A 26363-nucleotide genomic window follows, 5' to 3' on the forward strand; every position below is an offset into this window, starting at 1 on the left:
CATTTGACGTTTATATTTATTCTCCTTAAATATATCTGGAATAATCCAACTACAACGCTGGAAAAAAACACTTCAAAGATACGGTAAATGCTCTTAAACAGCAGCATCAATGATTTCACCCGTTTCATTAGTCACATATATTTAACATCTTGAAACATAATTAAACCACTCACAAATCATATCACTTTTGTAAGATCAAAGGTATCCTGAAGCTGTTGCTTTCATCGGAATATGAATGCATTTGACAAAATATAATTTATCTAAGGAAGCACAAAAGGAATGTAAGTATAACGAATGTGAGAAGTACATGAAATAAAATAGATACATGCAGCTTTAACAATCAAACATACAAACAAGATAACAGTAAATGAATATAAGATGCACCAAAATATTGTAGAAATTAACAATCTACATTATAGACAAACCCCAATACAATCAAGCATTATTATTGCCCATCAACCCTGTATCAATCATGCATAAAAACATACATTATCAGAATCCAGAAAAGTAATTTCTTAAGACATTATGTAATGTAAAAACAATGAGATAAAGAAACAGATTTAAAGTCTCTCATAAAATAACCTCACTGAGGTTTTTTGTGAATTAATGACAATATCAGGAAATTTAGCAACAACATCAATTGAACTAAAATGTCTACAGCCATCACATGGGTAGCAATACACTGGTTTTATTTCAATTGAGTGAAGTAAATAAATCATCGTGGGCACATAGCGTGTCTCCCCCCGTCAATGGGTATCTGCGCCCCTGTTATAAACGATGCGTTATCGGAGGCAAGGAATGCAATTGTGGCTGACACCTCATCCACTTGTCCAGGCCGTCCAAGGGCATGTGTGAACTTTGTCCTCTCGAGAAACTGGAATACAAGGGTAGGAAATTGTGAATGGATCAAATAACAGTCAGGACGTGGGTAAACTTGGTCCTTGGTCAAGAAACCGGGAATATAAATAACATTTAGTGGGTAAACTCGGTCCTTGGTCAAGAAACCGGGAATATAAATAACATTTAGTGGGTAAACTCGGTCCTTGGTCAAGAAATCGGGAATATAAATAACATTTAGTGGGTAAACTCGGTCAGTCCTTGGTCACGAAACCGGGAATATAAATTACATTTAGTGGGTAAACTCGGTCAGTCCTTGGTCACGAAACCGGGAATATAAATTACATTTAGTGGGTAAACTTGGTCCTTGGTCAAGAAACCGGGAATATAAATTACATTTAGTGGGTAAACTTGGTCCTTAGTCACGAAACCGGGAATATAAATTATGTCTCCCCCTCTCTGGGGGAGACATATTGTTTTTGCCCTGTCCGTCAGTCCGGTAGTCCGGTAGTCCGTCAGTCCGTCAGTCCGTCCGTACGTCACACTTCGTTTCCGATCGATAACTGGAAAACCGCATGACCTAGGATCACCAAACTTGGTAGGGAGGTTGGTCATGAGGTGTAGAAGATCCCTATTGTTTTTGGGGTCACTAGGTCAAAGGTCAAGGTCGCGGCGACCCCCAATGTAAAAAACATTTCCGCTCAATATCTTGAGAATGGTTTGACCTAGGTTCACCAAACTTGGTAGGGAGGTTGGTCGTGAGGTGTAGAAGATCCCTATTGTTTTTGGGGTCACTAGGTCAAAGGTCAAGGTCGCGGCGACCCCCAATGTAAAAAACATTTCCGCTCAATATCTTGAGAATGGTTTGACCTAGGTTCACCAAACTTGGTAGGGAGGTTGGTCGTGAGGTGTAGAGGATCCCTATTGTTTTTGGGGTCACTAGGTCAAAGGTCAAGGTCGCGGCGACCCCCAATGTAAAAAACATTTCCGCTCAATATCTTGAGAATGGTTTGACCTAGGTTCACCAAACTTGGTAGGGAGGTTGGTCGTGAGGTGTAGAGGATCCCTATTGTTTTTGGGGTCACTAGGTCAAAGGTCAAGGTCGCGGCGACCCCCAATGTAAAAAAACATTTCCGCTCAATATCTTGAGAACGGTTTGACCTAGGTTCACCAAACTTGGTAGGGAGGTTGGTCATGAGGTGTAGAGGATCCCTTTTGTTTTTGGGGTCACTAGGTCAAAGGTCAAGGTCGCGGCGACCCCCAATATAAAAAAACATTTCTGCTCAAAATCTTGAGAACGGTTTGACCTAGGTTCACCAAACTTGGTAGGGAGGTTGGTCATGAGGTGTAGAAGATCCCTATTGTTTTTGGGGTCACTAGGTCAAAGGTCAAGGTCGCGGCGACCCCCAATGTAAAAAACATTTCCGCTCAATATCTTGAAAATGGTTTGACCTAGGTTCACCAAACTTGGTAGGGAGGTTGATCATGAGGTTTAGAAAACTCCTATATTTTGGGGGGTCACAAGGTCAAAGGTCAACGTCGCTGTGACCTCTAATGTAAAAAAATATTTCCGTGCAATATCAGGAGAATGCTTTGATCTAGGTTCACCAAACTTTGAAGTGAGGTTGGTCATGATGTCTAGTTGATTTTGCAATCAGTTGGTCAAAGGTCAAGGTCACTGACCTTGAGGTGAAGAACCGGTTTCTGCTCAATAACTCAAGAACGTTTACACCCAGGAACTTCATACTTGGTATGCCAGTTAGTCATGACTAGTTGATGGCCCCTATTGATTTTGGGATCCATCATTGATTATTTCTCACCTACGACCACACAATGGGGGAGACATGCGCTTTTTCAAAAAAGCAATCTCTAGTTACATTTAGTGGGTAAACTTGGTCCTTAGTCACGAAACCGGGAATATAAATAACATTTAGTGGGTAAACTTGGTCCTTAGTCACGAAACCGGGAATATAAATAACATTTAGTGGGTAAACTTGGTCCTAAGTCACGAAACCAGGAATATAAATAACATTTAGTGGGTAAACTTGGTCCTTAGTCACAAATCCGGGAATATAAATAACATTTAGTGGGTAAACTTGATCCTTAGTCACGAAACCGGGAATATAAATAACATTTAGTGGGTAAACTTGGTCCTTAGTCACGAAACCGGGAATATAAATAACATTTAGTGGGTAAACTTGGTCCTTAGTCACGAAACCGGGAATATAAATAACATTGAGTGGGTAAACTTGATCCTTAGTCACTAAATTTAGTGGGTAAACTTGGTCCTTAGTCATGAAACCGGGAACATAAATAATATTTAGGGCATATATGATTTGTGAAAATAAAGTTATTAAATTGTGGTAGGATAAATTAATATTCAGGGTACATGAATGCGTAACCTTGGTCACAAGTTAAGCAACTTGAAAATAAATAATATTGAGGGCTTGTGTAATTTGTGAAAATAAATGTATGAAATTTTGAAGGATCTGATAACATTCAGGATGTGGGTGAACTTGTTTCTTCGACTGTAACATATGATAATATTTCACAATAATTGGATAATTGCTGCTTGTACAAACAGGATTTTTTCTCTTTTCAGCAAATTCCTCTTTTGGCCACACAACTTGAAAATTAAAATTGTTGCATTTCATCTGATTTATGCGCTATAAGACACACTTTTTTCCCTCAGATTTTGATGTGAAAAAGTGCCTGCGTCTTAAAACCAGTAACAAGCTTTTGAACTTTTTTCTGAGGTTGATTTCAGGCCGTGCATTTGTTTAGATTTATGTAGAAAGAGATGTTATTCGCGTCATATCGATCAAGTTTATATGGATTAAAACGGCAGATAATACCAATAATACAAACTGCTGCGATAATGGTCTTGTTTTTCGCACTTTGCCACATTCTTTATTCTTTTCTGTAGGTTTTGACATTTAGAGAGCAAAGCCGTACAATATAAGGTTTTTGCATTACTAAACTTTTCATTCTCAACAGGTTATTGTTTAAGATATACTGTCAGAAAGAAATCTCACAAATTGTCATAAATGGCAGCCGATGAAGAAAAAGAAGAAGATGATGGATGTGGTTACTACACTGACAGAACTACATAATTTGCTGTTTTATATAACATGAAACGAATAAACAATGAAACATATTTTGCTTTGTATTAGTATTGTATGGCTTTAAAAATAACCATCGCCATTTGCACGAAAAAAATATTTTTCGTCACTGTCAACAAACATGGTGACCGATCGCGGCAGACAATTTTGACATCTTTCTATGTGCAATCGCGGCAGATGATTTTGACATCTTTCTATGTGTCCTATAACCCAAAACATAGATTTAGAAGTTTTTTCACGGATTTTTTTGTCTGAGTCTTATAACCAATATCGTCTTATCGGTATACCCAGTCAATTATGGTATACCAAAAAAAAAATTCGTATATAGTGTGATGCGGATACTCCTATTTTGTACTAATTTCCTCTTATTTCACGAATTTGCATTGGCATCCCTGTACAAAGAGAATTACAAACCTTCTGATAAGCCTCCTCATCCAGTCCTCCTCGCTTGTGAATCTCCGTAATGATCACACCGGGGCTACACAAAGGAAAGGCATAGGATATTGTATATGAGATGCAAGAATACGGTAACACATCAAATGACAAAATTATGTTCCATAACTAATGTAATGATAAAATAATGATGCCTTGACTATATGAACTACATGCAGGCGAGCAAGGCTAGAAACATTGTGACAATGTTCACAATGTGACCAAAAAAGCAAACAAATTGTTGCATCAGCAGCTGCATATTGTAAATGCTTACATTTGTTACCATGGAATACAAAACTTTATGAAAATCATTACAGAAAAATAATAAAGCTTCCCAAGGCTTACTTGAAAACTTTTTCTAAATTTTATTATGTTTTTGTATTACATGGCAAATCATGAAAGCCACTATAACATGTACAAACAACTTACTTGACACTGTTCACCCGGACCTGCTTTGGAGCCAAATCTGGAAAAAAGGAAAAGGTGTACATAAACTACATATGAAATCATTATGAGACTTTTGTAGAATTGTTTTTCAGTTTTGCCAAGACCAAGTTAAACAGGAGCATTTTCAATATTTTTTGTTATAGCAAACTTAATTTTTGTTCAACATAAGAAATACAATGATGTGCATAATCTCCATTTGCCCTCAAATCAAGTTCCAAGTTTCACAAACGGTTTGAAATCTTGCATAATTTTTCCTTAGATATTGCAGAATACTGACAGAAAGACAGAGGGAGAGTAAGTAAACTCTTTGTCCCCTTCGTTGACTAATATTTATGTGGTCTTAAGCTGGAGGTCATGAGAAAATAAATTCATTGCTTTGAAACAAGTTTAAAGATGCACTCTTACTCCCAAAAAAGATTTAGCACAATGAATAATATTGTTTTAATATTCCAAAATGGATGAATAAATGTCGAAACCAATGGCTTTATGAAGACGATAGGAAATCACAGTAAATCTTTTTTACCAATCATCTAATATTTTTGCACTTTCTGTTATTTAATACAAGATTACAATCTTGTTATCGGTAATTAATATTTTCCATAAATGCATTATTTAGTAAGTAGTTAAAGGTTTATCAGTCAAAATTGATGTTTGTGATACATGTGAATGTATTGATTTTGAAGAGTCTCACTTTAATATACACATACGAATTCACAGCTGGATGAAGGAAATTTTCTACCTAAAGCACAACATCTGGTAAACTGGTCCACAGCACTTTTAGACATACAGTAGGCCAACACATTTGGGAACTGAAATGAACAGATTCACAAATTCTTATTCGGAAGATAGAAATCATAGTGATAACTCCCAATCTGCAGGCCTCTATTTCTCAGACCCCAACCCCACCCCCTTCCACTTGAGCGAAATAACAGCTGATTAGTGATTGTCATCGGTTGCCTTTGAGACAGTTTTAAGATTAGGACCAAGTGTGAGGATAGGAGGTTCAGTTTTTTTAGCATGTTCAGATGATGACTGATATTTGCAGATCAACATGTTTCCTCTTAGCAGCAGGGAATAAGTAAATATGATGTAATTTTATTAACAAATATGAGACCTTGATCTTTGACTTTATGATCTCAAAACCCATAGGGGTCAACCCCAACCTAAATGTGTAGTTTTAGGGCAATGGGTGCAGGCATTGTCAAGTTATCACACAGACAAGCTTTTTGAGTTCAAGGTCACTGAAACCTTGACTAGTGACCTTGACCTTTGACCCCTTGAATCAATAGGGGTCACCTACTGGTCAGGCTCAGCCTCAATATCAAGTTTGATGACTATAGGTCAAGGCCATAAAAGGTCACTGTGACCTTGACCTTTGACCCAAAGACCCCTTAAAACAATTGGGTCCATTTACTGGCCAGGCCCAACCTTCATGTCAAGTTTTATGACAATAGGTCCAGGAATTGTTGAGTTATCACTCGGACAAGCTTTGGTCTACCGATGGACCGACCAATCAACCTACCAACCGACATGTGCAAAGCAATATACCCCCTTTTCTTCCAAGGGGGCATAATTTGCTGTTCACCAACTTCCCTACAAAGTTTAAGGACAGTATTATCAAGCATACTCAAGTTATCAATAGGACAAGGTTTGGTCCATGGAATAACTACCAACATATACAAAGCAATATACGTCCGCTTCTTTGAAACGGGGGTATATATATTATAGTTTTTGCCCTACCGATCTCATTCCATTGACACTTGAAACATTGACAATGCTTCCTTTCGTGGCCACCAGATGAGGTGTACACAGCATAGTGATGTGATACATCGACCTGAAACCATGGAGGCAAATAGTTGACATATAAAAGATGATTTTGTGGTAAAAATTACAATGTATTTAAAGGAAGCTGCAATTTTATTTGTGATAGGAATAACATTTGTTTGTTGAATAACTTAATTGTATTAAATATAAAAAGGTAATGACAGCTGACTTTTGCATGCAATAATATTTCATGATATTAACTATCATATTATTAGTTGATACAAGCATGGTTTGGATAGGGAATACATCAGGGTTATTATCTTGGTTGACAATACAACTCAGAGCAGTACAAAATGCCCAACCAACCCCTTGAACACATTTACACCCAAAATCCCCCCATCCACTGAAATTATTTTTTAAACTATCTTTTATATTGAGAGGAGAAATGTAAAATGTTATAAAAATAACTTTTTCAGATTATTCACTGTAAATTATCTTTAGCTAACAGGAATGCCAACTATTGCAAAGTACTATTCTGTATTTATAATTTACTCATAACATGATGAGTGTCAAAGTTTAATAGCGGAAGCTGTTGAATTTCTATATTTTTGTCAATTCAAGGGCCATAACTCTGCATGGACCAGGACTTTTCTAATTCGCCAAAATGCCAGAAAAATGTTACACATAAACATGATGACCAAGTTTGGTGATGAACGTTGTACATTTTTCAAAATACATCCCATGCTCTGAAAGGTGTTTAGAAATGAAAGCTTTTGACAAATCTATGTCAATTCACTTTCACAGTATTCATATTAATATTTAGTTAGTTACACATAGTTTTGAAGGACAAATAGGATAGAAGATACATAATATGTAACACTCAGGATCTTTATAACCCATGCAGTGCCAGCCATGACTAAGATTTGAACTATCTTTTGCCGCATAGAAGCATGCAACAAAGAGAAAAGGCCAGACATTAACAGGATTACTGCAAGCAGATGCCAAGGCTGATTTGTGATGCTCAGTTGATCTAGGATAACTCATCCAGTCTTTTAGTCAGTTTGATGGGACTTGCTGCACATAATTATGCATATTGCCAAGGCAGTGTATACCAAGTTTCATTTGAATATATTGTGAATGGTTTCCAAGTTATGTCCAACATGAAGTCTTGGCATGACAACAACACTAAAGTAAAAGTTTTTTTCTTCAAAACAAGAGATGAGCTATCAAGATATTTTTTTCTTCAAAACAAGGGATGAGCTATCAAGATATTTTTTCTTCAAAACAAGAGATGAGCTATCAAGATATTTTCTTCTTCAAAACAAGGGATGAGCTATCAAGATATTTTTTTCTTCAAAACAAGGGATGAGCTATCAAGATATTTTTTTCTTCAAAACAAGAGATAAGCTTTTAACTTACAAACTCAAATGATACCAAAACATTGCCACGAACAAAAATCATTCTCATAATGAAGCATCAATACTCTATCTGTTCAAAAGCATTAAATGACAAGCAGGAATCAAGAAGCACATATGAGAAAGTTCATTTAACAACCTGACATTGGTATTGAAGGTTCGATCAAACTGTTCTAAGGAAGTGGTTTCAATTGAGCCTGGTTCGCCAATACCAGCGTTGTTTACCTTAAAGCAACAATATTCTTCGCTAAGTACAATGATTATGCCACATAGTGCTGTACACAAAATATTGCTGCTTAGCACTAGTCAAACTTTTCTGTAGGTCTTGATGGCATTAAGTGAAAACAGGTTATAAAATGAATTAAAAGCTATATGATTATTAAATTACATTTTTCAATGAATGAGATTAATTAGCTGTTCAGGATTGGAACTTTGTTATTTCCCCTTTATTAATGAATACATTTGGTTTTGTTTTCTTAATTGATCACACCTTAATTCTTAAAATGTAATGGTACACATATTCTCAATTTTACGAATTTACAAAATTCAACCTTTACCTATTAGAAATTTTCAAGTGGCCAGCAGAACTAAACAGCAATTAACATACTTAAAGAGTTTGGAACAAACAGAAATTAAGTTATATATTTTTCAATAAATCACAATTTCCACCTACTTCATACTTATAGACAATGATACAATACAAAATCATTTTAGATGCCGTGACAAATTTGTTTTCGAATGGTAAATAGTGATTAAATGGCATTCTACAGCACCTGACATTTGTATTCATTAATGTATCAAACTGCTCCAGGGACGTGGTTTCTATTGAACCAAGCTCTACAATACCAGCACTGTTTACCTGAAAATATCATGTGAAATCTTAAATATCACAAAAAATGTAAACTATCACATGAAAATATCATATAAAAATATCACATAAAAATGTAAAATATTAAAGAAAAATTTCACATACATGTACATTTCATTAGAAAAGGTGACAACAATTTGCAACATTCCATTTATTGACCTATTTTCAAAATAGTTTGACCTTGACCTCTAATCTTCATGAAGGTTGTGTAATATTCATAAGAGGTAAGACCAATCTGATCATAGTTTGTATTATGTCCGAGGTATAGTGTGAACAATAACTAGTCATTTTCTAATAGTTTACTGTTCAACCCCCCAATCACTGGTTTCTAAAGGAAAGGATAAAATTCAGAAATATACAAAAAAAAAAATTTTATACAGGAGGAAAATCTAAATTTCAGCTATAAAAATTGCCATAAAAAAACCTAACGTAAATCACTGTGTATAAGATGCTTATCATAGGGAGGATGTAGGCCAAAAAAATCGAGAGAAAAAAAATAATACCACCATTACTATAGATAGGGCACAGTGAAAATGTCAAAACCGGCAGTGGGACCATGTTTGCTATGACAAAAGAAACCCTTAAAAATGTTAATCAATGTTTTTTTTAAGGATGTCAATCACATACAAACGAAACATAAAATACCAGAATATCCAGACGGCCGTAGTGCTTGACAGAACTATCAACAATTCTCTTCACATCTTCTTCTATACAGACATCACCCACCACACAAAATGGCTGGAAATGAAAAATGTTTCAAATTTAGGCCAGCGAAACCTATTTTGAACATTCTAGGCACATGAATAAATTCTAATATTTTATTTAACAGAAAAAATTAAACGGCAATGATTAGCCCACTATTTTAAACTCTTCATGCAGATGCCAAATATTCGACAATTAAAAAAGTTGGAGCAGGAGATTCTGGATGAAAGGGAACAGACTGTGATAAAAATCATTAAAACTTGTTATTATCAACTTGTGGAGGCTGTATGGGTTAAATTATGGCATGTAGTTTACAGTTGCAAGGATAAAATCTTCAGAAAAAGACTAAACATCTCAGGTTCATTTCAATAAGATATCTTTAAGTCCTAAACCTAACTTTGCTCATGAGTGCTTGGAGACAACCAAAAAGTTATGGGCAGAATGGGTGCGATAAAAATCCTTACGATTTTTTAAACGTAGTTAACGCCAAAGAGAGATTACGCCTCAGCCAAGGAAATTTACAATCTTAAACCTTACAATCTTTATCAAATCAGGTTTCTGCAGAATAGTGCATTAGTTTTGTATATTTATGTCATACATTTTTGAAGGGGGAGATAACTATCACCAAGGGGGACACCGCCTGAAAAAATGGATCTTCACTACCCAGTTGATATCAGTATTCTTATGTGTTGCGTTTTATCCCATTTAAGTTCAGTCTATGTTTCATTTCTAATCATACTAATTGCATGTGCTATAATTTGCAATAAATACTAGTTAAACCAAAACAGTTGCTTAACCATTCAACTGTTAACCTTTTTATTTCCCAGTTTTTCACATTCATCAGCAGTCTTCTGCAAGTTTTCAGCATTTCTCCCGGTAATGGCAACCAATGCTCCTAGCTTGCTGAACATCGTTGCAGTTCCTGCACCAATCCCGGAACTGGCACCTGAAAAGAAACCACACAATGAATGAGCCGTAGAACTATTTTTATATAAATATGTAATATATATTTGTTAACATGTGCGTTCTCTTAGCTGAAACATTATTGTTGTCACAAGGAAAGAGCCACAAGCAGGGAGTGGGTTCGTTTCATGTATGTCCATAATGTGCTTCTAATTTTATGTGTCTATAATAATTAACATGCAGATGTCATTTAAACAAACTTAGTTTGAAACCCATGTGACCCACTTTTATAATGCTGTGATATTTCATCAATGGTACTATTCTATCCAAGTTTGAACATAATCTGACATACCATTACCATGATTTTGTTCCAAACAAATAAATCTGAAATATGATCTAGTTACCTTATTCTTGATCACATGTGACCAAGTTTCAAAATTATCCAAGAGTTGATCAAGGGAAACTTTCTGACTAATTATAATGGATCTTGTTTCAAAGATCTCTAAGATTTGACCTAGTGACCTAGTTTTTTACCAATGTGATCCACTTTCACATGGGGGCAATCTTTCATCAAGGAGAACATTCTGATATTAGATTGAAGCCTTTCAAAGTTTAAAGGGATAAAAAAAATTGTCATGAAAAATGGGCATGGGTTGGTAGGTTTTTTTTAATTAGGCTTTATAAAAGAATGATATTGTCATCATTGGAGAATGGTGTTAAAGTTATCTTCTGTATAAAGCTTTAAAGCTGCACTCTCACAGATATACCATTTTTACAACTTTTTTTTAATTTTGTCTTGGAAAGAGCAAATTTTTGCGTAAATATACAGTCTGTAAACCAATGATATAAAGTTGCTGACAAAAGATCAGATCGCAGATTTTCATATTTCCATTCGAAAATTAATGTTTTGTGGCTTAAACCATACTAACGGTTTTAGAAAAATGCATAAAGCATCAATTTTTGAACTTAAAAATAAAAATCTGCGATCTATTTTTTTTACAGCAGCCTTATATAAATGGTTTCCATGGATTTTCGCAAAAATTGGCTCGTTCCAACACAAAAAAAGAAAAAAGTTATCAATATGTTCAATCTGTGAAAGTGCAGCTTTAAAGGTTTTAAAATACATATTAAAACACACACTTTTTTTTGTTTTTTTTTAAACTGACTAAAAAGGGTAACCAAACCAAATGTTGTTGTTTTTTAGGTAAAGGCTTAACGTAAATGACTGGTTTATAGACACACTTTTTTCCCTCAGATTTCGATAAAAAAAATGCCTGCGTCTTACAACCAGTAACAAGCTCTTGACATTTTTTCTGAGGTCGATTTCAGGCCGAAATTGGTTCTTCAGAGAAAAATAAATGGTGAAAAAACTAGTTTGTTTAGATTTATGCAGAAAGGGATGTCACTCGCATCATCTTGATCGAGTTTATACGGGTTCAAACAGAAGTTGAAGATCGGGATACGGTGTATCGTAAAACATTTATTATTTTAAATTAACATTACTGTACGAATAAAATTATTCAATATTATTTCGTATGAAACAATAATTAATTATGCATAAAAAGAAGCATAGTGTGCACTGTCGAAAAGGTGCGAAAAAAATTGCACTGACTTTAAGCAGTTTTACATACCAATAGTTCAAACTGTTGCGATAATAGTCTTGTTTTTCACACTTTGCCACGTTCTTTATACTTTCCTGTAGGTGTTGACATTTTTAGAACATGCACATCCAATATAACTTATAAGGTTTTTGCTTGACAAAACTTTTTCATTCTTGACAGGTTATTGTTTATGACACACCGTCCGAAAGAATATTTTGCTACGTAGAAGTATTGCATCGTTTAAAATAACCATCGCCATTTTCACAAAAAACAAAAGTTTCGCCACTGTCAACAAACATAGTGGCCAATGGTAGCAGATGACTTTAATATTTTTTCTATGCGTCCTAAAACCCAAAAAATAGATTAAAAGGTTTTTTTTCGAGTTTTTCACGGAAATTTTTGTCTGCGTCTTATAACCCCTATTGTCTTATAACCAGTCATTTACGGTAATATATACTTTTCAGGATTCTCAATAATAATGGACTGTTGGCCAAAATAAATGGAGTTTAGGCTCATGGGATACTTGATAGTATTGGCATCTGTTACAGTTGAGAGTTGTTGCATTACAGGGCAACTTAAACATTTCCAATTGATAAAGAAGCTTCCCTGTGGCTACCAGTAATGGTTGTGTGTAACCTGTACCGTTATAAGTTTTCGATAAGAAATGCCGAGTTTACCAAACAATGACATTTTAAATATAAAATGCATAAAAAAGCAATAAGTAGATCTTCAGCTTTTAATACATATACTGAAAGTCTCATCTAAATATTACCTGTGATCAGGGCCACCTTTCCGTCAAGTCTTGCAAGTCCAGTCGACGACCCCTCCGCCATTTTTCTCTAGGTTAATTGAAACTTTATTACTTTGTAAAAATCAGTACATGTCACTTTCGGGGTCAAGGCCGCCTGTTAGATAAATACTTTGTTTCCACCCAGACTTTGCGCAGTTATCCGTGTGAATTAGGTGTTGTCATCTCACAAAAACTTAATTATGGCTGGCAGAGACAAAGCTACAAATCAAATGGAGGAATTTAAGAGCTCTCAGGGGGTGAGATAATTTTATTTTGATTGTTTTTAAAGAAAAAATCTGATCTGCAGACGCAGTTTCAGGTTTTGACACTTGGGTCAAGAAGTTGAGTCTTGACAACTACTGCTTCATTGGTATATGTTTTTTTTTCACTTATTTTCACTTAATGTATTTTTATGATTAGTGCACGTTCACAAAATAGGCACTACTGCTTAGGGATGTAAGTACAACATGCAGAATTGTGTAATTAAATGATGAGGTCAAAATTGAGGATGTTTGTATCAATATTTATATAACAAATACATAAAATGCACATCCTGAACCTAGTCAATATAAACAGCTGCTTTAGAGTTTTTAACAATTTTTGTTTGAGCGACTCTACATAATGAATATGGTTACGTCCAAGTGTTAAAAAAATTCCTTAACACACATTATTGTGGCCAATCCCGAACAGTCAGTCAGACACCAATTTTGATCGTGTTTGTTATGTTGAACGTTTTGCATTAAAGGCTGTATAAAAAACAAACATCTTTGCTTTCACTTGTTTGTTACATTAAGAGGAATTTATCCACGTTTCATTGCATGTTAAACATGGGTACACAGGACAAGTCCTTATGAGGTCACTTCCTCTTTACCAACTAAGTTATAAACTATTGCTCTAAGCATTTACTTAACAGAATGGAAATAATAAATGTGTGACCCCAAAAAATGGTTTTGTCATTCAGATTCTTTAAATAAAAAACATTCATCATGATGCCTTCATAGTTTAATGCCTATGCTTTAGTCCTCTAACCAGTGAAGTTTTCTTCGTGTTTTGTGAATATGGCAAGAGCCATTAGATTGTGAAAATAGTAACAAAATATGACAGAATGCCTAAAATTGTTAATTGGGCCTTGAGAGGGTCACAGGGGAAAAAGCTTCCTTTAAGTTCTAGAGTTTGAAGCCTTTTAAGAGCCTTAGATTGCATTTATATCCCTATACTAATTGTTCATGTTTAATGAGACACCAAAACATGGTGATACACCATTATGTCTTAATTTATTAATAAAAAATGAAATATCAACCAAACTTCAAAGTTGATAATTTTGGCCAAATTCAATATAAAAAATATTTCGTCATTCACAATCATTGTGACTTAATAAATTGCAATCTGTTTAAAGTCAATCCCCTCCATATATTTTTTTCAGTCCCCCGATATCCTGACCACAGGTATTGGGTCTCCTGTGGGAAATAAGAATGCCAGCCAGACGGTGGGTCCGCGGGGCCCAGTGTTGTTACAAGACTTTGTGTTCACAGATGAGATGGCCCACTTCAACAGAGAGAGGATTCCAGAGAGAGTGGTCCATGCCAAAGGAGCAGGTTAGTTTTATACTTCTGGTATAACCAACCAAATTCTTCTTTGTATAATTTTAATAAATTTAGTCTATACCTTAAATGTGCAAGTCAGTTTTAAGCTTGCCTGTTGTTGCTCTTAAAATAAAAACAGTCAATGTATTGCCATAGTGCTGAAGACGTTATGTAGTTGTTGTTGGCATTGTGCAAATTCTAATGTTGGCCATAATTCAAACATTGTTAAACACATGCTCACAATGGATAATGCCATGTGTAGCAAGCCCTGTTACTCTGGTTACAAGTATGTCTTGAGTTATGCCCCTTGATGAGCAATTGTTTGTGACTTCTGATAAAATAAAATGAGATTATTCAGAGTAAGTATAATTAATAAATGTGTTTTGAATATATAACAGCTGCAGTCTGTCAATTCATTAACATACAGGAAAATTCAAACGAAAAACTTTTTTTTTAATATTTCAAGTCTTCATGTTTATCAGACATGGTTACTTTTTGTACGATCAAATACCAGATATTTTAACCAATTGAATCCTTAGTTAAAACTGTCCAATATACTATTGATATGAACATGATAGGAAAGACAAATAAATATTAGCAGTGTATCATAATTGACAGAAACCGATGCTTCTGATTTTGATTTATTACATATACAATATACTCAACCTACTTAAAAAAAAACAGGTTGCTTCTGAAATTGCACTTGACATAATGATTTAATATTGGTTATGTTTACTTAACGAATTAAGGCATAACAAAAACATGTGTTTGTTCCCAGTTTCCCAATCTACTGTAATTTTTTGCACCCAACCCCAATTTTTTGTTATTGTCAGTTTTTTTAAAGCGTTAATGTTTTTCTCCTTTTTTGGGATACCTTTTCGATAGTTTCTTTTAGAGGGAAGATGTTTAAATGAACCCAGACAAAATGGGTGGTGGGCCTTTTTCAGTTTGAAAATCATATACAGTATGGGCACAACTTCACTAAAAATGAAAAACAAATGTCGTGTCTTACCTACTCTATACATTTTGGCAGTAAAACTATCACCCTTTTTTCTTTGCTGAAATATATTAAGCCGTAACTTGAAATAAATACCATACATACCTGCACACAGTGAAGTTTAGTTTTAATCTACATTTCATGCCAGTGAAATTGCATATCAGCCTCCAAAATGTACCATGTATAAAATGTTAAGACGCTCAGTTTTACAACCTGATCTCATAATTTGGTTACCTGCCTGCAAAAAAACTTACCAATTTTAGTTTGTTAGGCGAATATAAATTAATTGCTAGATTTTCATTTAAATTCATTTATTAAATTGGAGTGGGGGTGACATTTTATTTTTTATTTTTCTTAAATGACTGCTTCACCGTTGAAATTGTGTTCATGCTCTTTCTTATTACATAAAGGCCACTATACATGTGTTTCTAGAGAAACCATGAACACTATTGTAACAATTCTCCTTTTAACATGTGAATGTTTACATCGACACCGGCTGGTATGAATAAACACCGTTCCTAGACAGTACATTTTTATTTGAGTCAATAAAATTTAAGCGGCGCCGGAAAAAAAGGGCAGGGATGAAAATCTAGCAATTCATTTATAGTTGCCTTAGACAATGATGTTTAAATTCTTGAATCATTTAGATTGTTCTAATTTTACAAAATAAAATATTAGTTTCCTTTTAGGTACTTATACATAAATAGGTTCTTTTGGAAAAATCTCATCATTTTTTTGTACACTTAATAATTTAATTCAATTTAATAATTTAATTCAATTCAATCTAGTTTATTCAAGTTAACAAAGGCCACTGGCCCAAAAAACACAAAATCAACAAAACAACAAAGTATGGTAGTTGGAATATAAGATTGACATTATATATTTATCATGTTTAACAAATGGTATGCATAGGTTGTTATATCTAATATTGTACGATGTAATATCAGCTTTGGTAGGCATTAAAGAGTAGAAATCATTTAAATTATTACTATTAATTGTTAAGAATTGTGTTGATATTTATTTTATTTTTGCTTTAATTAATTAGTCTCAATGCATTTTTTTGACAAATCTTTTAGATGTTAAAAAGTGTTTTTCTGTTTTGTTTTAATCTTGAGAAAGATATCCCTGTCTTAATTTAAACATGCAAACAAAATCACAAGGACAATTTGGATAACAATTTTGTAGACTTATCAAGGGTAGAAAATTTAGAACGTTTTAAAGTTTGAACAGCGACTTTGGTTTTATAACAGTAGATACTGCGCATTCATGTTCATGAACTTAACATTGACCTGCTTCTTTATCTTATCCTGTTGACAGCATTATGCTGGTTATCTCTTCTAAGATCTTATGATATTTGCCGGTTGAACTATTTTTGTTTCTATACTTTTGTTGAATGTTGCTGACTTGTATAACAAAAAAATGATTCCTGCCTGCGTGTGTTATTGTCAGCATTTTATAACATTTACATAATAAAATTTTGACCTAAGTAACAGGATTCATACAAATAACACATGCAGCTAAGATATTCTACACTTTATTGACATGTACATGTACAGTATCCGTGTCTGTATAATTATATAAAAAGTGTTTCAGCTTAAGATTTATGCCACACCGATTTAATTTTTAAGTTTAACCCCCCAAGAAATTGAGGGAGCCTGAAAATAAAAAAATACAATTTTTCCATTTCATTCAAGAACTGAAACCGGCAAATGTGAAGCCAAATTTTCAAACATAATCGATCATTTGCAATGATAAATGACAACATATTTAGTATCAATTTTATTTTAATGTTTCAGTCTTCCGTTAGTAGTCAGAGACCTATAATAACATGCTTTTTGTGTCGTTTGATGCAGCTTACATGAAAGTGTATTTTTCTGTCATTTTTCGTAGAAAATATGAAAAATACATATGGTAGACTTAAAATCAATTTGGTGCAGCCTTATTTACATTCATTAACAGAAGTCCAAAATTGGACTCAGAATTTATTGCTAAACCCTGTTAAAGAGGCTACATACAAGTTTATAATTTAAGTTATTGGTCACAAATATAGAGTTGTCTACAAAATTCCTGTTGTTATAAGTTTTATGAAGAATATTTATTAATTTCAGGAGCGTTTGGTTACTTCGAGTGCACACACGATGTAACAAAGTATACGAAGCTTGCGCCATTTGGGTTCGTTGGAAAGAAGACCCCTCTTGCTGTCCGCTTCTCAACCGTTGGTAAGCGGTCATGATAGCTATTTTTTTGTACTAAGTCTATTCCAATTTGATTCCGTAATTGTGACGAAGGCTGATAGCTCGTAGAGTCACATTCACACCAGTTTTCTGGCTGATGTAAATTTTGAGATGCCATGAGAAAGTTGCCCAGATATGAAACCCACAACCTCTTGGGTGAGAGGTTCAGGTTACTATACCACTAGACCACATTATCCTTTTATTGTTCATTAATCATTTGCAGCCAATCAGCACCCAGAGTTGTAATGTTCTCTATGTTGTTTACTGGCTTTGTGATCCATTTAGTTTTTATTTTACCTAGGAATTGAACTCAAACAGGCAAAAATCATTGTCCAACGTTCTTGCATTCAGACACATTCTGGCAGTTTTTTTTCTCCCAGCATTTTATAAGGGATCCTTCCCTATCAAATACATGTTCCATGAGTACATTTATGGCAGATGTGGTTTTAATTTGCCAGGATCTTTATTTAATATTGTACATGAATGCATGTACAAGATCAGATGAAAAGTCATATGTCTCTTGTTACATGATGCAAGATTTTTAATCTGTCAGATTTTGTGGAATGTACTAAGTGCACTGTAAAAACAATTGTTAAGGCCAATAAGTACCAATATTAAGGTGAGAAAGGTATGTGTGTGTAGACTGGTCAAGTTGCTCGTATATACGTAAAGTACTTAACAATGAATTTTTTGTTAAAATGTGATGATAATTGGTAATTTTTCAGTAAATTTCTTTGTTAAATTGTTTTTTGCTTAATTTAGGTTGTTGGAAATTTTAACGATAACATAATCATTAAATCAGTAATAAAATTAACAAAAAAATTAAAGAAGCTCCAATCTTGCTTTAGATATTTAACAGAAATGAAAATTGCTACTGTTGGATGATAACTGAATGTAGCGAAAGTACGAACAGCTTGGCCAGTATGTTTGCCACGTTCTTCTAACACTCTGGTAATAACAGTCTTCACTTTTATGAAGTGGAAATTACAGAGATGCTTCTAGAATGAGACAATTTATGAGTGACCTTTTTCAATGTCAAACATCATGAAATAAGAGATAGACAATTGTTGAAACATTCTTGAAGTGCTATCTTAACAAAGTTCTATAAATGATTACATGTATGTATAAGGCCAAGGATGTTCTTATCTGAAGTTTTGTTTGACAAAAATCATGTTTAATTTATCATTTATTGTAAAATACTAATAAAAATATAGCCTGAATAATAATTCTTCTTAAATTGGCTCCATTTATTTCTTTCGGCATTACATGCTGTTATATATAATAATAATAATAGTTATATTATGAAACTATGAATATCCTGATTAACCAAAGGAAAGTTTTAAACTATTGACATACACCCCTCTCTCGGAAACATGATATGTATGTATTTAATGTAAGGAAGGGGGGTTTGGGGTTCTGACCTCGAGGAATACTTACTTATTTTTACTATGAAATGGTGTAATTTTTTAAAAACAATTCTCTGATATAGACATTAAAGAAGTTAGACAAGTTTAAGGAGGGTAGCATGTCCCCGGAAAATCTTGTTACCATGAATTAATTGATGAGGCAGTTTCATTGATTCTGTGAGGTACCAGATGCTTTCCTATAGATTTTTTTTTCACCTTTGCAGTAAAATAAGTTTTGACATCAGTCAGCACCTCTCGGCCATGAAGGCTCAACTGACATTGTGTGGTTGTTCATGCCTATTTAATTGAATGTGAATTCATTGGAAGAAGAGTTGTCTCCCCTGCCTCATGCATATTCATTAAAACAATATATTGTCAGTCAATTGGCCCACAGTATTTATGAAGTATAACGGAATAAAGTACCGTGGTTGCGGATGATGGCTCAAGAGACGCTTTTGATATTTAATGAATATAAAAACAACTATATTTCTATAGGTGGGGAATCTGGGTCAGCAGACACAGCACGTGACCCTCGAGGGTTTGCGGTCAAGATGTACACGGAGGAGGGAAACTGGGACATGGTCGGAAACAACACGCCCATCTTCTTCATTCGGGATCCCTTCCTGGTAAAAACATTTTGTGAAAAAGCATGGTTTACCCCTGTATTTCTAATGTTTAAGTGTTTCAATTCAGTTTAAAATATGGTAAATCAACGTGTGGAGGAAAAGTTTCATAATTGGTTCAAAACTTGACAAAGCTTTAACATGTTATATTTCTAGCCTTCTTAAAACTGAACACTGAGTAAAAAAAACTTAATCCAAGCTAATCATCAAACAGCATTTGTGTAGCATGTTGGTTTCCTAAAAAATAATCATATTTTTTTCAGATTGCATTTTAACCATGTTTCATTGTATGTCTCATAATTACCGGTATGTTCCTTTTTCAGTTCCCCAGTTTCATTCACACACAGAAGAGAAACCCCCAAACTCACTTGAAGGTATTATTTAAGGGTTATGGTGCACTTCTGCTCCATATTGGAGTGTTTTCTTTGCTTTTCGTTTTTTTTATTTATTCTCATATCAAAAGCTATTAAGCTATAAGTTGTTTGCGGATAAATTACAATGTATTTTTTCAATATACGTATGCTACTAATTAACCTTTGATTGACACAGTGGTATTGAATACTCTGCGCTATCTTAGACAACTGTTTACGATTGAATTCTCTGTGCTATCTGTGACAACTTTTTACTACATTTGGCTCCCCAGCGTTTCTATTTGTATTTTTGTTTCCTTCTTTTTCCTACTTTTTTAAAAGGCCTATTTTTTCTTACTTTTTGTTTAAACCTATTATTTCTTTATTTTGTGAAAAATGCTGATTAATACATCTGGTTCATCGATAACTTTGTGACTTTGAAGCGGTGCATATTAGTCAACTGAAACATTTCTGACCTGAGATGGCCTCATGGCTATTAACTTTTCAACAACTTGAAGCTGTTGTTCAGTTCTTAGTTTTATCATCACAAGTTTCATGAAATAGGTAAAACTGTTTCTGAAGATAAAAAATAATTGTAAATTGTTCTTAAGCTGATATACAAAATTCTTTATTTTCCTACTTTTTTTGCAATGAACTGCTTTTTTCTCCTACTATTTTGTCATTTTTTTTTAATTTTATTCCTGCTTTTCTATGTGACATGGCGGGAGAGCCTTCTTCAGCTGTAGCATTTAAATAATTACTGGAATGTTAATTGCTGTATATTTATAAAATAAAAAATGTATGATCCTTTTCTTTCCCATCACGCTCAGGATCCAGACATGTTCTGGGATTTCATCAGTCTGCGTCCAGAGACCGCTCACCAAGTTTCGTTCCTTTTTTCTGACCGAGGTACACCCAATGGCTATCGTTTCATGAACGGTTACGGAAGCCACACATTCAAGCTCGTCAACAAGGAGGGAAAGGCCGTATACTGTAAATTCCACTGGAAGGTTCGTACAGTTCATTTGCAGAAGTTAAGGCCACAAAAAAAATAGTTTGATATTTTCCATCCGATTCACAAAAATACGTGCTAGTTTGATTTGGTCATAATATTATATTATTTTTTTTATCATATTTTTAATAATGATTTAGTGGGTTTGAGATATTAAAAACTTCTACCCACCACCACCTATCTGGGTAGGGAAACACTAAACAAACTATTTATGAATTTTGACAGAGCAGAAAGCATTAAGAACACTATTGTTGACTGCCTCATAGATTTGAAAATATCAAATATTCCAATTGCTTGAAGTATTGCAAATCGTAGGTAGTAAAATAAAGTTACTGAAGGCTTGCAAAACATGAAAAATGTCTATAAAGGATCAATTCTTGTCTTTGAACACGTCTACTCTGAACAGCATTAGTAATTGTGATTGGGATACAAAAATGTAAGGCTGTGTATGTGAAAAAAATACTCTACTACCAATACCATCACTTATCACATGTCAGTATTGCAGATGCCCACGCTAAATTTAAGGTTACGAATATACAAATAAACATGTTTAAATTATCGAACCATCGGTGGTATTGTTAAATTTTGGTGCCATATCATTTGAGTATTGTTTGAATGGCTACTGCTTACTGATTACTATTATAAAATATAAAAATAAAACAACACATTACCAATGCCTTATGGCAGTTTATTTTTTCGTTCTTTTTTTCAACTGAAATCTGACTTCGAATGACCTAATTTGTAATACTAGTAATTCAAGGCCAAAAATAATTTTCAATTAACATAGAATTGTCATCTTACAGTGTGACCAGGGCATCAAAAACCTTTCCGCGGACTCCGCTGGGGAGATCTCAGGCACAGACCCAGACTATGCAATGCGCGACCTGTATAACGCCATTGCTGAGGGAAACAGCCCTTCATGGTCCCTCAAGATTCAGGTGATGACGTATGAGGAGGCTGAGAGGTTCAGATGGAACCCATTTGACCTTACCAAGGTGTGTATTTTAATTTACTGGCCCCAATTTCTCGAAACTTCTTAAGCTAAACAGGCTTAAGTAGCTTATTTCCATTAGCCAAAATACATACTTAAATAGAATTTTGATAAATGAAAAAATGTTTATTCTGATAATCATGATGATAATTCCTATCTAAAATACAAAAACTCTTAAAGAAGTTAAGATTACGCAATTTATTGAAAACCAAAAATAGTGAGCTTAGCTTAATCCTGTTATAAGGGACTTAAGTTTCGAGAAATCAGGGCCGGATACTTAAGCCCCATCTAATCCTCAGACATGCTTACAATAGCATTAGCTTCAACAAATTAATATTTCTAAGAATTTTTGTTTTATTATGGCTTAATTACCGGTACTGCTTTTATATAGGAAATCGTAAAAAAGGTTAAATTTCATTGGCATAGTTCCAAGTCATAATATTCTATTTTAATTCTGTTCTGAATGATAACAATTAAACCATTATTTTTTTTGAACAAAATTAACCCTTGAAAGAATCCCTTTTAATTCTGATGGCTTGTTGGATGCTTACCCGCCACAAAAATAACTATTTCAGTACATGTTATAATCCTTGATCATTCTATCATAGAATACATCAGATACTGCTTGTTATTTATTAAGGTTTTATCTGCTAACAGGGAGAATTTTTATTCCTTGTAATTTACCTGTTAAATTCATTGAAAGGGCGAATTTGCATGCCTTTCACTGTCTGTCAACAGGGAGAATGTCTGCTAATTCCAGTAGGGCATACCGTATATGTTCTCCATGGAGAAATAAGAGATCTTAATTTTTCTTAAGAAAATTGTTTGTTTGTAGTGGTATGACGACAATATAAATGGCTAAACTCAGATGATATTTTCTGCTGATCTACAGATTTGGCCCCAGGGTGAGTTCCCCCTAATTCCAGTAGGGCGGATGGTTCTCAACCGTAACCCTAAGAACTACTTTGCGGAGGTGGAACAGATTGCCTTCTCCCCGGCTCATATGATCCCTGGAGTGGAGGCCAGCCCCGATAAGATGCTCCAGGTTTGTATTTTTTTAGCCTGTCTGATTTCCGAATAACAAGAGTCTTCAAAATAAATAGACAAGTTTTATAACATTATATCAATAAGACATTTTCGCAAAAATACGTTACTCTGGGCGACATTTACTACATTTTTTTTTATTCCTGTAATTTCAAGTCTTCTTACCAATTTTCAGGGTCGTCTGTTTTCCTACTCCGACACACATAGACATCGCCTCGGAAGCAACTACTTGCAGATTCCCGTTAACTGCCCCTACAATGCTCGTCTCAAGAACTACCAGCGGGACGGACCACAGTGTGTCACAGATAACCAGGGTATATTTGTTTTGTGTAGCTCATTTGTTTTTCGAAAAAAAAAAAAATCAAGGTTAAAGTCATAACCTTTGTTTCTGCAAGGGCTCTAACGTTAGCCTTGGCCTTTACTGAAAAATGCTCAAAATAGTCACAGGAAATTTGTTACACAAGTTACCTGTGACAATATATAAAGCTGATGAATCTTGAATTATTGCTTGTTCAGCTCTGTCCCTTGTTTGACTGGGGAAAGAAACAAACCGGTGTTGGTATCTGTTTGCAGCGCCCTGTTTATCTTTTTAGCTCACCTGTCACATAGTGACAAGGTGAGCTTTTGTGATCACAATTTGTCCAGCGTCCGTCCGGCGTCCGTCCGTCCGTCCGTCCGTAAACTTTTACTTTAAACCACATCTCCTCATAAACCGCTTAGCCAATTTCATCCAAACTTCGCAGGAATGTTCCTTGGGTGGTCCCCTTTGAAAATTGTTCAAAGAATTGAATTCCATGCAGAACTCTGGTTGCCATGGCAACGGAAAGGAAAAACTTTAAAAATCTTCTTCTTCCAAACCACAAGGCTTAGGCCATTGATATATGGTAGGTAGGATCACCAAATGGTCCTCTACCAAGATTGTTCAAATTATGGCCCTTGGGTCAAAATTGGCCCCGCCCCGGGGGGTCATGGGTTTTCTCTATATGTTTATAGTGAAAACTTCAAAAATCTTCTCCTCTGAACTTACTTGGACTAGAGCTTAGATATTTGGCATGATTCATCGTCTAGTGGACCTTTACAAAGATTGTTCAAATTATGGCCTTGGGGTCAAAATTGGCCCTGTCCCGGGGGGTCATGGGTTTTCTCTATATGTTTATAGTGAAAACTTCAAAAATCTTCTCCCCTGAACTTACTTGGCCTAGAGCTTAGATATTTGGCATTATTCATCGTCTAGTGGATCTCTACAAAGTTTGTTCAAATTATGGCCCTGTGGTCAAAATTGGCCCCGCCCCAGGGGGTCATGGGTATTTTCTATATGTTTATAGTTAAAACTTCAAAAATCTTCTCCTCTGAACTTACTTGGACTAGAGCTTAGATATTTGACATGATTCATCGTCTAGTGGACCTCTACAAAGATTATTCAAATTATGGCCTTGGGGTCAAAATTGGCCCCGCTCCGGGGGGTCATGGGTTTTCTCTATATGTTTATAGTGAAAACTTCAAAAATCTTCTCCTCTGAACTTACTTGGACTAGAGCTTAGATATTTGGCATGATTCAGCGTCTAGTGGACCTCTACAAAATTTGTTCAAATTATGGCCCTGGGGTCAAAATTGGCCACACCCCGGGGCTGATGGGTTTTCTCTATATGTGTTATAGTGAAAACTTAAAAAATCTTCTCCGAACTCACAAAGACAAGTAACGTCTTAATTTAAACTGGATAACATATTTAGTACACATACCAATTTTCAATATGGGCCACATACAACAATTAATAACAAATATACATACATAGATACATACGTAAAATCAAGTAGTGACAAGAGCTTAGATATTTGGCATGATATATCATCTAGTTGACTTGTACCAATGTTGTTCAATCTTTGGCCCTGGGGTCAAAAAATGGCCCCACCCCTGCGGTCATGGGTTTCCTTATATATGTATATGATGAAAACTTAAAAAATCTTCTTCTCCGAAACCAAAAGGCAAAGGCCTTAGATATTTGGTACGAAGCATAGTTTATTGGACCACTATTAAGATTGTTCAAACTTCAGCCCTGGGGTCAAAATTGGCCACGCCCCATGTTCATAGGCTTAGGTTTTCAATATTTGTATATAATAGAAGCATTAAAAAAAATTCTCTCCGAATTCACAAGGACTAGAGCTATTTGGCATAATACATCATTAAGTGGTCCTCTACCTTTATTGTCCAAACTTTGGCATTGGGGTAAAAAATGACCCAGACTTCTAAAAAACCTTAACTACTTTGAACCATCCAGATTTCTTATCAAACCAATGTGCAATATATGACAGGTGAGCGATTCAGGGCCATTTGGCCCTCTTGTTTTGCTCATCTGTTCAGGTTGAATAAAGATTGCAGTTTTGTGAGCAACAAAACACATCCATTCCAGGAATGATAACACATTGGATGTACCCTGAAATCAGGATTATGAACTCAATTATTAACATTAGTTAAGTTTTATCCTTTACTGGGTATTTGCATTAAAAATGGCTTTGAAAATAATTTCCACAGGGTTTTAAGACCCTTTGACCTGCTTTGGGGTTCAAAGACCCATATTCAAACTAAATTTTCAGGATTGTGATTGTCACTGTTATCATCTGTGATAACTATACTTTTGATCCTAGGTGGAGCACCAAACTATTTCCCAAACAGTTTCCAAGGGCCGGTGGACGACCCAAAATGGCTGGAACACATGGACAAGCATTCTAACGGGCAGGTCGGGCGATACAACACTGCCGATGATGACAACTTCACACAAGTCGGAACATTCTTCAACAAGGTGAGATTGCACGGCTTGTTATGCTGTGCACACATCTAGGAATAATTATTAATCCTATATTATAAACATTGAAGTTATAGTTCATTTATAATAAATGAAATTACTTTTTTATTTAATTAATGGCTGAGTTCATAGTTTATCACTTAAATCTTGTAAGAAAATATAATAATATTATTATGTATGCATCATAAATCTTTGATACATATTGCAAAATATGTTTGTCAGTATTTGACCTAGTGCAATACGGCGATAATTCAATCTGCTGATGTCCTTTATGATAAGTATTATTGCGTTAGGTTTAAGTGACTTTCGGAAGGACAATAGGGCTTTTGTTAAATTGTGATTAGATATTGTATTACATATCTTCTATGTCATTTAAATCAGTAGCGTATATAATGAAAGTGTTATTAGTACTGCCTTTTGATTTATAAAAAATATAAGATA

General features: G+C 34.7%; 2 protein-coding genes across 5 annotated transcripts in view; one reads left to right on the top strand and one right to left on the bottom strand.

Annotated features, from left to right (window-relative positions):
* On the bottom strand, positions 1-12999 carry LOC128236833 (3-oxoacyl-[acyl-carrier-protein] reductase FabG-like). Of its 2 annotated transcripts, none has more exons than XM_052951956.1 (9): positions 12864-12999; positions 10400-10533; positions 9531-9623; positions 8157-8242; positions 6579-6672; positions 5578-5647; positions 4821-4857; positions 4374-4437; positions 1-874 (listed from the first exon to the last, which is right to left on the bottom strand). In XM_052951956.1, the coding sequence occupies exons 1-9, from the start codon at positions 12922-12924 to the stop codon at positions 716-718; spliced, it is 798 nt and encodes a 265-aa protein (XP_052807916.1). In that variant the 5' UTR covers positions 12925-12999; the 3' UTR covers positions 1-715. The 2 variants fall into 2 exon arrangements, with proteins under 2 accessions (XP_052807916.1, XP_052807915.1); XM_052951955.1 differs by lacking the exon at positions 8157-8242 and adding an exon at positions 8791-8876.
* The window catches only part of LOC128236832 (catalase-like), a 21527-nt gene continuing 8133 nt past the window's right edge, over positions 12970-26363 (top strand). For 2 of the 3 annotated variants that reach the window (XM_052951952.1, XM_052951954.1), the window contains exons 1-10: positions 12970-13138; positions 14305-14476; positions 17570-17680; positions 19597-19727; positions 20048-20098; positions 20905-21084; positions 21890-22081; positions 22970-23122; positions 23297-23435; positions 25765-25919. In XM_052951952.1, coding sequence (XP_052807912.1) covers positions 13082-13138; positions 14305-14476; positions 17570-17680; positions 19597-19727; positions 20048-20098; positions 20905-21084; positions 21890-22081; positions 22970-23122; positions 23297-23435; positions 25765-25919 — 1341 coding nt within the window. In that variant the 5' untranslated portion in view covers positions 12970-13081. The remainder of the gene's footprint in view (positions 13139-14304; positions 14477-17569; positions 17681-19596; positions 19728-20047; positions 20099-20904; positions 21085-21889; positions 22082-22969; positions 23123-23296; positions 23436-25764; positions 25920-26363) is intronic. The other variant, XM_052951953.1, reaches the window with a different exon arrangement.

This window comes from Mya arenaria, chromosome 6 (assembly GCF_026914265.1).
Source record: "Mya arenaria isolate MELC-2E11 chromosome 6, ASM2691426v1".
NCBI classification, from domain to species: domain Eukaryota; kingdom Metazoa; phylum Mollusca; class Bivalvia; order Myida; family Myidae; genus Mya; species Mya arenaria.

Coding starts and splice junctions, on each gene's coding strand:
- LOC128236833 (XM_052951956.1), bottom strand. CDS start 12,924: ATGGCGGAGGGGTCGTCGACTGGACTTGCAAGACTTGACGGAAAGGTG. Junction 8,243..9,530: donor ACGGCCGTCTGGATATTCTG/GTATTTTATGTT, acceptor TGTTGCTTTAAG/GTAAACAACGCTGGTATTGG. Junction 875..4,373: donor ATGAGGAGGCTTATCAGAAG/GTTTGTAATTCT, acceptor CTTGTATTCCAG/TTTCTCGAGAGGACAAAGTT.